Here is a 13,877-nt window from a genome sequence, read left to right on the forward strand (position 1 = left end):
CTTTCTTTTAGAGTGGCATATGCCACCCCGGTAGATCCGCCCATGGTTATTCACCCCCGAGCGCGCTGGAAACTGTTCCATTGGTATTCAGATCCAGTCGCGAGATGAGGTTGCCAGATCTCTCTATAAAAAGGTGACTTTGCGGTCTGAATCTATGGAATATTCGTAAGCGAGGACTGGCAACCAGCAGTGGGTTGCGCACCAGCTGATCAGAACTCCAATGGAAAAGAAGCACGTTAGTAACTGTTTATCTTGATTGGCTGTAACCTTGTAAGTGAAATGTTTGGCAACAATAGCGTTGTAGCCTGCCTACCCCCCCCCCCCCCAAAAAAAAAAAAAACAACTCTTCGGATCTACACGATTCACACAAGTGACCTATTTTGGGACCAAAACGGCGAATTTCGCCGAAAGGTGAGGAGTTTGCATGTGTGTATAGTGTTGCCAGATACTGCTGACGTTTTCCAGCCCAAAACATGTTCAAATCCGCTAAAATGCACTTAAAACCCCCAATCGCAGCAGTTCCGTGCTCAAGCTGTTAGGCTTGCTCTAACAGACTATGGCTACAAACTGTCCGGCGCAGACCACTGTTTTGTAAGACAACTTATTTTGCACTATAATATTTTTCTAAAGTCCATTTTTTGCTTACAAAAAATATATATATTTTTTTTGCTTACAATTTAACTTATGTCTTAATAACCACATAAAAAGTTCAATTGTTTTGTTTTTATTGACATTCTTCAGATGTTGGACACACATATATATATATATATATATATATATATATATATATATATATATATATATATATACACACACACACACACAAATACAATGACTTGTTTATGTACACAATTCACAGCTATGCAACAGCTGTACAGATGTATTTGGTGATACAGTAAGTGAGCTAAATTTTAACAGTGCAAACAATGCCACAAAAAGAAAAGATTCATGCCGTTGTCATGATTCGTTGTCATGCCGACCGAGGCTGTTGTGTTTCCCGCTTGTGGTCTCGTCACTCGTCACTTCCGGAAGTAGCTCGACAACTAGCTCGATAGGGTATACATGCACAAAGTAGCTCGGCAGAAATCGCATAAACTAGGTCGTGTAGCTCGATTCCGAGAAATCAAGTTCGGTTCAATTTCAGCCGAATTAAGGTGTATACATGGCATTTTGAACTTCGATTTCAGTCGAGCAACGGCAGAAATTCGATTCTCTCTATGTGCATGTAAACGTAGTGTGTGTGTGTGTGTGTGTATACATACATGCGCGTTCACTGCTTCAGACAGGTTAAATGCAGAGGATGAATTTCACTGTGCTTGAGTGTGCATGTGACAAAGGCTTCTTCTTTTAATCTTTTGTATTTGTAATTATTTGTATCCGTACACGCACAACCCCAGTTCTGCTGGTCAACTTATCGTGTTTAAATAAAGTCATTCATTCATTATGAGCTGGAAAATTATCGTTATGACCCCAGCATAATTATCCAGCCGCTGACTTCCCTGACATCTCAAATTACCTGCAGACATCATTCGACATGGACAAACAGATGAAAACCTGGAAGAGCATGGAGGTGTACAACTTTTTATATGTGGCTGGGTTAAAGATCTGGGGATCAGGACACTACAAGATAAATCCTCTATCGTTTTTGCCTGGGTAAATAGGAGTTTCTGGGCTTTTGTACATGTCTTTGAGATGGTTGCTAGGATGTTACAAGTTTTAGTATTGGGTGTAAACAAACCACAGCTGCTCGATTCTCAATCCTCCCTGCTCTTCTCTTCCAGCAGGCATCACAGACCCATAGAATTTACCCACAAACTGATTTATTTTGCACTCTCTCTCTCTCTGTGCACAGGAGTTAAATGCAAAGGAAGAACGTGACAATAATAAAAAAAAAAATTGCGACCCACTAATGGACCATAGCCCAGTGATTGAGAAACACTGTTGTAGACCATGCTTATTATAGCACTCCTCGAGTCATTCAAAGGTAATTATAATTTTGTGAGATTTTTTTTTCTAGTTCAGGAATCTATATAATATCTATACAACAGAGTTCCAGCAGCTTCCTGACTGGACCCTAACAATATAACTGCAAGCAGCAATAAGGTGGCCAAAAAGTCCAGCAGGGCATAATTGCCATGAAAACTTCACATCATTTTGCCAAAGGCATAGCTGTATGCACTCATAGCAAGTTTCATGTGAATTCACCAAAAATTAGCCAAGATATGAGCTCACGTCCTGCTTGGTGACCTTGTCAAATACGATCTTAAAACAGGGATTTGACAATGTAAGTCAGGATCACAAAAAGTCAGACTTGAAAAAACAATCAGGTTTTCAGACTTCAAATAACAACTAGACTTCATTTCTGCAGAGAAAATGCAAAGTGTGCTTGCTGAGCTGTAGCAGAACAGTTAGCATCAGCTTGCATGCTAACAGCTAACATGCTAACAGCTAACATGTTAACATGCTAATAGATAACATGCTAATAGACAACATGCTAATAGACAACATGCTAACAGCTAGCATTCTAACATGCTATTTGTTAAAATTCTAACACTAAGGCCAACATGCTGACAGCTATCATGCTAACAGCTAACAGGCTAACATGCTAATGGCTAGTATGTTAACTTTTAACATGCCAACACACTGAGGGTGACATGCTAACAGCTAACAGTTAGCATGCTAACATGCTCAGGCGAACTTGCTAACAGCAAACATGCGAACTCTGCATACTACCATGCTAATCCTGTTAGCATGCTAGCTTGCTAACAGCTAACATGCTGACAGCTAGCATGCTGACAGCTAACATGCTAATGGCTAATATGTTAACTTTTAGCATGCTAACATGCTGAGGGGGTCCTGGGTTCGAGCCCCGGGGCCGGCGAGGGCCTTTCTGTGTGGAGTTTGCATGTTCTCCCCGTGTCCGCGTGGGTTTCCTCCGGGTGCTCCGGTTTCCCCCACAGTCCAAAGACATGCAGATTAGGTTAACTGGTGACTCTAAATTGACCGTAGGTGTGAATGTGAGTGTGAATGGTTGTCTGTGTCTATGTGTCAGCCCTGTGATGACCTGGCGACTTGTCCAGGGTGTACCCCGCCTTTCGCCCGTAGTCAGCTGGGATAGGCTCCAGCTTGCCTGCGACCCTGTAGAAGGATAAAGCGGCTAGAGATAATGAGATGAGATGAGACATGCTGAGGGTGACATGCTGAGGGTGACATGCTAACAGCTAACAGTTAGCATGCTAACATGCTCAAGCAAACTCGCTAACAGCAAACATGCGAACTCTGCATGCTACCATGCCAATCCTAACATGTTAACAGCTCTCATGATAACATGCTAATGGTGAACATGCTAACAACTCGCGAGCTAACAGCAGGCATGATATCGTAATGGGTAACAGCTAGCATGGTAACACGTGAATGCTTATATGCTAATTGCTGTCGTGTGTGCGGGTAAGTATTCCTAATAAAGTGGCCATTGAGTTGAAGTTGATTTGCTGTCAAAGTCTCAAATGAGCAGATCCTTGCCAAATGCATCATCACCTATGGGGGAAGGGAGGAATGACTCAATCAAGCTTCCATTGATTAGCGGCAAAATGGAGAAAAATGGACGGATGAAAGGCAAGACAAAGACGAGTGCGGGTCAGAACCGATATCGTGTGTGATGGGTGATTTGGCCTGAGGTGCCGTATGAAGTTTGGTGGGTGTGTGGTGAAGTGTTACTGAGCAAAACTCCATTCATTTGAATGGGGCCAAAAATCAATGGAAGCCTATGGAGGTAAAAAGAGATGCGTGAAAACCAAGGAAAAGACGAGTGCAGGTCTCAGATAAGGGGATGGATCTGTGCGGGGACTTGGCCTGAGGCATCAAGTGAAGTTTCTTGAAGTTTGGTCACTTGGTTAAAAAAAAAAAATTTGATGGAGAGTGAAAGTTTTTCTCCTGAAACACCATTCATTTTCAATGGGGCCAAAAATGAATGAGCAAAAAGAAAGGAATAACATGAGTGCGGGTCAGAACCGATTGCATGCATGTGTTGAGGGAGTTGGCCTGAAGTATCACGAGGTTTGGTGCATCTGCGATGGAGCGTGTCCGAGTAGGACGATTCAATTCATGAGCCCTGTTCATTCTCTATAGGAAAAAAACAAACAAAAGAAAAACGACAAGAACAAGAGAACGGGCACGTTGATCCAAAAGCTGTATTGAGGTATTTCACCTGACGTCACAGGGTCACGTGACGCCCCGGTGTCCGCCATTTTGAAGGTCAAGCTAGCTAATGTCAACAACATAGTAGCTAGTATGTTACTGTAGCAATGTTTACGTTCAGTCATTTGGATGACTGTTAAAACCTTTCAGTCTCAAGTTTTTCCTTTACTGTATTTACTAGTTTACTGTAATTATGATCCGGCAGCTATTTACACCGGATCCAGTGTAAATAGCTGCCGGAGCGCGCTCCGGCTTGCTCCCCCTCAAATTAAGCAGCGCGCTCCGTTTGCGCTCCCTGACTTTTTGCTTGCAGTTTTGGCACAAACTTCACGTGTGGGTGGGCTGTCCAGGAATGCATTCCCATTGGCTAACTTGTGTTTGACTGACAGCTACGCTCAGCCATTCCCCCGGAGGCTGTTGTGGCCATTTCCTACTCGGATTCTGGCGGACTGTTTGACGAGTGACCGATCCATTGACGGTAAACAAGGATCGAGTGGACTTCAGTGGTGACTATGATATTGAATTAATTCAACAAAAGTGTAAATTCAATATCATAGTCGCCACTGAAGTCCACTCGATCCTTGTTTACCGTCAATGGATCAGTCACTCGTCAAACAGTCCGCCAAAATCCGAGTAGGGAATGGCTGAGCGTAGCTGTCAGTCAAACACAAGTTAGCCAATGGGAATGCATTCCTGGACAGCCCACCCACACGTGAAGTTTGTGCCAAAACTGCAAGCAAAAAGTCAGGGAGCGCAAACGAGAAAGCTGGAATCACAACCAAAATAAATTACGTCAAACAAAACCGAGAAAGACGCGGAACAAAAATAAAAGGTTTCTGAAGAGTAATAGACTGATATTTTGCATGATTACATGAATAATTTGTTTGCCAGTCTAAAAAAATTTACTTTTTTTTTCTTTTTTTGTATTTTGATTTGTCGTTTTTGTTTGATATTTCAAAAGTATTGTATGAACATTTTGGCACAAAATTGATTCCATATTGAATAGCCACAGAGTAAATGTCATAGTAGTACAATAGAGTGTATGAATGATATTGGCAGCAACATTACACTAGCTCAAATAAAAAGAGAACCTACTGTAGAAACCTGTATTAGTGAACCAACTACACACCCTCAGCATATCCCTCTCAGAGACCATCCCTCACTCTTATTCATGCACATCACATGACAGGACTGGGGTTTTTCCACAGAGTCCAGAGCTACAACAGAGCCAAACACGGCAGCCTCCTCATTATTGTCCAGCTAAAACCAGTTATGAGAGGCAAAATGGGCTGCTGAATGACACTGATAAAATTTTTTAGGACTGACTACAAAAATTTATTTACTTGACTCTATAGCCAAACCACATCCAATAAGTGCCATAACTGAACCCCCCCCAAAAAAGACGATGTAACATGCCATGGGCTTTGCATACTGTGTCTTAATTGAAAGTGCAATTGAGGTTGATGAGGTTTAAATAAGTGGGAAGTTACATGAACAATTAATATAAAAAGTTACCATTTAAAAATCCTATAATTGAGGAGAATCAGGTGAGTATTTCTGAAATAAGAACATTCATAACACATTATGTACTAGATATACCGATCAGCCATAAACTTAAACACAGACAGGCAAAGTGACATATTATGTTGTTACAATGGCACCTGTCAAGGGGTGGGATATATTAGACAGCAAGAGAACAGTTAGTTCTCGAAGTTGATGTGTTGGAAGCAGGAAAAATGGGCAAGTGTAAGGATCTGAGTGAATTTGACAAGGGCCAAATTGCGATGGCAAGATGACTGGATCTGAGCATCTCCAAAATGTCACATCTTGTGGGGTGTTCCCAGTATGCAGTGGTTAGTGCCTACCAAAAGTGGTCCAAGGAAGGACAACCGGTGAACCAGCAACAGGGTCATGGGTGTCAAAGGCTCACTGATTCACATGGGGCATGAAGGTTAGCCCACATGGTTCAATCCCACAGAAGAGATACTGTAGCATAAACTTCTGAAAAAGTTAATGCTGGCTAAAACAGGTGTCAGACAGGCGCGCGGGAACACATTTTAGGTCGGGGTGCTGCATATTAAGTAGCCTAGTTAATGGGGGTCATGGGTTTATATATATGCCGTTATAATGCACTTTAAGATTGATACCTTGACATCACTGCAGCGTGGTACCCGACGTTCCATAATCTACATGTAACGCATGTAAGCAGAACCAGCCTGTGATTTTGGGCCAAAATTCCTCACTGTATGGCTCTCTCCATAGTAACGAGTTTTTACCTTTGACCTTACAATGTAGCCTACATAAAAACGAATTTTAAATACACAGTCATTTTTATGCATTATTATGTTTATATTCGGATATGAATTTCATTGTGTGATTTTAAAATTGCTCAGATGGCGAAATTAGTAATGATTTAAAACGTTTCATCCCTGCTCAGTAGGGGTGCGCAGCACCCTCAGTACTCCAATAGAGGGCGCTGCAGCGCCCTCAGCACCCCACTTCCCACGCCCTTGATGTCAGAAAGCTTTTCTGTGAAATTAGACCATATGGGCTAGCCTTCGTGCCCCACACGAATCAATGAGCCTTGACCACCCATGACCCCATCACCGGTTCACCGATTGTCTTTCCTTGGACCACTTTTGGTAGGTACTAACCACTGCATACCAGGAACAACCCACAAAATGTGCCATTTTGGAGATGCTCAGATCAAAATCATCTTGCCATCATAATTTGGCCCTTCTTAAAGTTGCTCAGATCCTTATGCTGTCCATTTTTCCTACTTGTAATCCATCAACTTCAAGAACTGCATGTTCTCTTGCTGCCTAATATATCCCACCCCTTGACAGTTGCCACTGTAACAACAATCAAATTTAATTTACTTTACCTGTCAGTGTTTTTAATTTTATAGTTGATCGGTGGACAACACTAAGTGAAAAGCTTGTATGGAGCACTTGCATGTGACGTCACAGCCGATCCAGATTGTGACAGACGCCATCGTGTCGGTCAAACGCCATATTCCACCTTCTACTTCTGCCTTTTCTTCTGGAAAACCCTACTATATACAATTCTACTACAACTACAAGCTCTCCCTACCTGTGCACGTTTTTTATGTTTTTTGTGTGTATTTTTGCGTGTTGTTCGTCTGTACCGGACTTCAATATCCACTACAACCGTATGGACTTACTGGACATTGGTTTCCAGCAGAAAATGACGGTTTGTAGCGATTTCCATCGCATGCACAACATTCCGGACGAGAAAAAAAATAAATAAATAAACATTCCGGACGAGATGGCAAGACCAGCGGGGTCTCTGTGGATTGTTATCGGAAGCAAAGCGAAGGAGGCGGCGCCGGGAGCCGAAGCAAAAGCGAGGCTACAGGCAGAGCCGGCCTGTTGACTAAGCACAGAAAACAGCTACTCAAACCTCCACTGCCAAGCCTCTACCTCTCCAACACCAGATCCATGTAAACAAGACGGACGATTTGGAATTACCTTATTCTATTCTATAATCGGCTGGTCAGTGCTATACTCAATACTTAAGTGACTTACCCATCCAGTGAGGATTATTTTCTTGTTTACAAGATGCCACATCTGAGTCGCTGACAAATCCTGAATTTCTGTAAAGAAAACTGTCCAGAGATTTATAAACACGCAGTGCTTCACCACTAAACAGCGAGGGAAAGTTAATGAGGTAATATACACGTCCGGGTATTCCGCTGGCAGTTCAAAATCCGGTCGTGAAAACTCCGTCCGGAAAGCCATAAGGGTCACAAATCTGTAGATCGTTTATTTTAGACATATATCTAGTTATCTGTTCATTAGAAAAATGAGCCGTGTAGTCCGTCGGTTGAAATTGATCCATTCTGTACACGAGTGCAGCAGTATTCAGCGGTGTTTTTAACCGACAAGATGGGGGTTGTGTACTTTCCGGTCACGTGACTGCAAGATCTCTATAGAGGTCAATAGCTTGTACAAGGGTTCACCATTTGCAGCACAATGCTCTCATTGGTCTGACTGAATCAATATAAAGCTCAATTCTGATTCAGGTACAGAAAAACAAACAGAAAAAAACAACACTCCACCCGTGATTGTGTTACAAGACACACAAGGTGATGAATCAAGTCCTAGGTTGGTCCCTGACATAGGAAAAGAACATTCACTGGTACTAAATAAAAATATGATTCTGCTTATGTTTAGTGTTCTATTATGCCATCACATGTCACGGGATAAACAGATATTCAGTGTACACCTAGAGTGTTAAATGATGTAAACGAATAATCCTAGAGTAGAAAAGAGGTGGTGCTATATTTAGAAGCAGATGCTCAAGCACAAATTAGATGGACACCGAGCATTTCACTCAAAAGTAAATATCTGGTACACATACACAAAGCAGAAAATATTTCAGTAAAGATCATTGTGCTACACAGGCCAAAAGTGGGAGATTGTTTTGCTAAAAATAAGTTTATCTTAATACTTTTAGTGCTTATATAAAACCACAAGTTAACACATGGTCTTTGCAGTGTTTCCCGCAGAAAATTGCTTAGTCAAGGTGGTGAGTCTTCGGTGGGCATCACGCGCGGCACGGATAGTGGTCCGGGGGAGGGGGGTTGTCGGGCCGTAACGCGTCACACGTTGCACAGATAGTCCGGGGGGGGGGGGGGGGGGGGGGTAGTAGTACTACAATAATAACAAAGCTGTGTAGAACTGTAAAATAGGTATTTATTGAAATTAAATGTCACAACTACTTACAAAAACTGAGGTAAAATGGTTTCCTGGCCAATAAAAGTGCTCATAAAAAAAGTGCTCAACAGCCATAATTTATATTGCCTACCTTAATACATTTATATTAGGCCTACTTATATTAGCACATGAACATTATATAGCATTAGGCTATATAATTATATTATTATATTATCTTACTTATATTAGTACATGAAAATTAAATTTCACTGTAACAGTGCAAATGCACCGTTTAGATGAGCAGTTACAAATACAACTTACCTTCTTATTCCACCGACGATAATGGCAACGTCTCGACTTTCCCGCTGAACCGTTGAATTTAAAATTAAAATGTTTGTAAATATGGCCTCGAGGACATATGGCGTAGTAATATATCCAACCACTAGGTGCCGCAGTTTAGTCTAGCTGTCAGTCCCTGCGCTGAAATGCATTACCACTTCGGTTTTTTTTTTTTGGACGCATTTTTTTTTTTTCTTGGAACCTTGCTAGGGCGGGCGGTCGAGTTACCCAGGGCGGCCGCCTTGCCTGGAAAGTGCTGGGGGAAACACTGGTCTTTGTATGTATTTTTATATAATATTATATACACACACACAGGTTTCATTAAAGCTAGACAGCCTTTTGATTTCATAAAATCGGTGAAATTTAGTTACCTCTGAAATTTGGTCATTGCGATATGTTTATTTCTGTAATATCTCAAAAAAAAAAAAACCCAGGCCATTCTGTGGCTGGGAAGATATTTAATTTGAGGGGATTCCCTAGCAAATAATGTGCAAGAAGTCACTCGTTTCGCACAGTCAGACAGAGGAAGTCCATGTGCGCAGGTTTACCTTCTTTTGGGTTTTACGGCAGCTGGCATCCACAGTGTTGCATTACTGCCATCTACAGGTTTACCTTGACCATACACTAACAGTTACATCATTCTGTCGCCAAACAAACAGCTGATCACACCGAGGTGCTCACTGACCGCCGATATTTATTAGTTTGGTCCTGCATTTCCTTTCCTTTGCAACATATCTTTTCTTCTCACTTTCCATTGCTGTAGTTTGTCTTTCACATTTCATTCACACACTCCCTTCCTCCATTTTTCTGTCCTGTTTTGAATTTGTATCCCACAATGCCTTGCGCGAACAGGGAAAGCCCACCACATGATGCAAGACATAGTATCTTGAATTGGGTCATGGTGAAGCAGGGAGAAAATAGAGAATTTAGGGCCACATGGCCCTAAATTCATTAATTGTTCTATTTAAAAAACCCTAATAAAATTGGAAGTCTGTGATTCAAATTCAGTAACTTTCAGTCAACTAAGCAAAAATAATTGGGTGTCAAGGCAAATTATTTTCATGACTTACACTTAAATCTGAAAAGCAGTCTACCTTTAATTTATATTTGAGGTCATAACTCTTACCTGTCCTCATCTGTGCCTGCAGATGTGGCTAAAGCGCCGGCATCTCCACTAGCACTGCCCTCCTGTCCAAAACTGGCACTTGCTTCAGAGCCATACTGTCCAGTAAGCCCCGACACGACGCCTGTTGCCAGCCGGGGAAGAGAAAGCAGGGACTGGTGTTGGAGAAGTAGACGCCCAGCATCTTCAAGCTGGGAGGCAGTCAAAGGTGTTACACCACTATAAGGGCCTCTTGTTAGGGGAGGCTGGGAGGACTGGCCTCCCTGGTGATGCAAGGTCAGACTTAGTCCACCAGAGTGGCCTCCAACAGGACCTCCGTGTGGGAGAGATGGAGGAATGCCTGGTTGAATATTGCTCAGAGAGGAAGGTATACTAGGTGGTGTCTGACTTGTAGTTGAGGACATTGGCTGGGGTGGCTGATTAGCAGTGGCCTGCTGTTGCTGCTCTGGGGGCATTTGTGGTTGATGTTGCTGGACCTGATTTATTGTGCTTCCTTGGGCCAACACCATCTGTGGAACTGGAACTTGGGGCCTTGGAGATACAGGCTGTGGGACAGACAATGTGGGTGTACCAACTGGAAGGCTAGGCACTGGGGTAGGTGCTGAACTACTCTGAACTGGCAGCATTGGATGAGACTGAGCTGGGGCTTGGATGCCCTGTGAAATCTGGGCATAATCTACTGACTGCAAACCCTGGTTCATGAGCATAGAAGGCTGTTGATTTACAGGGTAGCCACTCTGCAACTGGCCCGTGTGGCCTTCTACAATGTAGGGGATTTGCTGTTGGGCCCTGAGAGGGGGAGGTTGACCCTCAGTTCCTAATAGACTTGGGACTGAAACAACTTGTGTGTTGTTAGGGGGGGCTACAGGTGGTGAACCAAGCGTATGCATTCCAGCATCTTGGGAAGGCGTGTGAAGTTGGGAAGTGGTTTGGGACAGACTTGAGTGAACAACAGGAACAGCAGGTTGTATAAATGTCTGCTGGGTAGGCTGCATTCCTTGATCTCCTGTACCACCACTTGTGCTTTCACTCTCTGAATGTATGAAGCTCTCCAGAAGTCGACAGGTCAGTGCTGCATCTGTAAATGGAGCTGCAGCAAGAGCTTCTTTCTCATAATACTCCATGCACATCCATCGTCCCTTTCGGAAGGACTCAGAGCTGGAGTCCAGCTTCACCACTCTGAAACGGGACGCTATGGCTGTGGAAGCCTGAATTTGAGTGGTACTTGATGCTGGAGGAGGCTGCACAGCTGTGACTGCAATTCCTATTGTACTGTTTCCTGGAGGCACTGTTGCACCAACGAGGCTTCCTCCAACAGCATTTGACCCAGTCATACCTCCGGACGTCTCTGATCCACTGGCACCACTTGCAGAGCCTGATGCTGAAAATAAGGCCTGGTTCACTTTTCCACTAGCACTAACATCAACAGCAGCAGCTTGAACTGAAGCTGATCTTTGGGTTCTACTCTGGACAACAGCAACAGATTGTACAGTGGTATCTGCAGATTGAGCACTGCTGTGTACTAATGCAGAGCACACAGGTATGCCTTGAAATGGTTGTTGTGGTGTAGCCATTGAGGACATACCCTGGTCCTTATAATGTCCAGAAGCATGGTGGTTATGGTGATGAACAGTCCCATTCACCATATATCCTGGCTGAATAGACTGCAGATGAGGATTCACTGCTTCATTAGGTGATACAACTCCAGGAGTCTCTCCTCCGTGAAGACTATTTAGTGTTTCTTCTGAAGAACTTCTCTCAGGAATCCCGTGGTCAGTGGCCCGTGACACAGACACATCAAGAATGTCAGAAGAGGACAGATCCTCAGTATGTGACTCATCCAGATCATCGTAGCTTTCTGTATCATCTGCTATACTGTTGTTAGTGCTCGCACTTATCTGTGCCGGCAAGACACTTGTAATCTGGAAGCCACTCTTTTTTTTAACTTGGGCCCCAGTGCTTTGGTGAGATTGAGACTGTGTGTATATGTTCAAGTTGGTGGAAGCATGATGATGAGGGCTTGGTGAGGATGATCCAGTGGAGGGTGTATGGTGGATTAATAGTGATGACTGGTGGTCATCATTCAGGATGGAATTACAGCTCATGTTGACGGCGTTCAACGAGGCAGACGTTCCACCACTTCCCATGTTACTGCCCGTACGACTGGTGAAAACAGATGCATGCGCCATCTTTCTGGTCCCGGGGGAATCCCCGGTTGCTTCAGAGTGATGCATTTCATGAAACTGTCTCTTCACAAAGTAAAGAGAGGCAAATATAACTGTGCTTTAGGGAAAAAATGTCGGTTAACGCACAAGCTTCGGTTTAAAGACTGACAGTACAGTCCCGTTTTAATAGTCACGCATAGCAACAATCAGCGACAATTAAATCGAACCGGTTGTGTGTACAAAGTTTAACAAAAATACTCCAAAGCTAACTAGGCAGGTAGCTACCTACAAGCTAGCTGCAATGCTAAAATACATTCCCAGGTCAACTGACATGTCTGAAATATATGCAGCAGTCTATGTGCGTTTTAGGCACAATTCAACGCATACGTTATCTAAACACATTTTTCTATGTCCCACGTTCTATTTTGAGACTAACATCCGTTATCCGTTATCATACAACGATAGTAGTAAGCTAAATTTCATACAAACTGTTGTATGACATCACCTCCATCACACTAGGACAAACGTTGTTGAACTGGAGTGCATATTAGTCTGCTTTCTTGTTTAATAAAGAAAACGCAACTCTGGCATCTTCTGCAATAAAATCCTTGTTCTGGTTTTAATCCTCTTGGTTGTCAGCTTGGTAAATCCATTTCGCAACTGTTTCAATTGAAGGGTTGCTGTATCATCCTCTTTCCTATGATCTTCAGCCGCCCATTGGCATAGTTGAATGCAGAGAGCTAGCACGCTAACAATTCCTCTTTCGACGACAGAAATGGGAGGAGACCAGGCACAGTGGACACGGGCTCACTGCTGAGCTGGTTACTTGGCGAGCTGGATATATTTAATGATGACCAAAATGAAAACATCACAAATATAAGGCCAAGATAAAAATCCAGGCTTGTGACACATTTTCCCCCCTTTTGTTTTCTCTTTAACTTACGCTTCAGTTGTGTCTCTACATAACCAGAAGAATGAGTGTCGCATTCAAATACGTCATCAGTCTGAGACGATTGTTTGACGGTAGTGTTTTGTTTTGTTTTTTGTTTGGTTGGTTGTTTTTTTTTCCATGTTTTATATTTTATGTCAACCTTTATATTGATATTAATTATTAATGTAATATTAACAGCACGTTTTCACATAAACCTCGTATCAGTGCGCTGTATGGATCAGCTGATCCAGTCACAGCCTACTGACGTAGGGTTGTGATCTGATTGGATAACTTCATCTCCCATACAGTACTTTTTGTATTATTCGGTGCGTTTGTTTTGCGACTGTTTACCGTCACGTGAAGGTCTCAGTCAGGGAGCAGTTATAAAATACTTGGATAGTGTCTCCTTCCGTTCGACTTAATTGAACTTGCTTTTATTTTTG

At 42.9% G+C, this 13,877-nt stretch overlaps 1 protein-coding gene across 2 annotated transcripts in view; it reads right to left on the reverse strand.

Moving 5' to 3' along the window:
* The window catches only part of LOC132885012 (TSC22 domain family protein 1-like), a 44,351-nt gene extending 30,875 nt beyond the window's left edge, over window positions 1–13,476 (reverse strand). For both annotated transcript variants that reach the window (XM_060919219.1, XM_060919220.1), the window contains exon 1: window positions 10,342–13,476. In XM_060919219.1, coding sequence (XP_060775202.1) covers window positions 10,342–12,572 — 2,231 coding nt within the window. In that variant the 5' untranslated portion in view covers window positions 12,573–13,476. The remainder of the gene's footprint in view (window positions 1–10,341) is intronic.
* Between the last annotated feature and the right edge of the window lie 401 nt (window positions 13,477–13,877).

The sequence above is a fragment of the Neoarius graeffei genome, chromosome 4 (genome assembly GCF_027579695.1).
Source record: "Neoarius graeffei isolate fNeoGra1 chromosome 4, fNeoGra1.pri, whole genome shotgun sequence".
In the NCBI taxonomy this organism is placed as follows: Eukaryota; Metazoa; Chordata; class Actinopteri; order Siluriformes; family Ariidae; genus Neoarius; species Neoarius graeffei.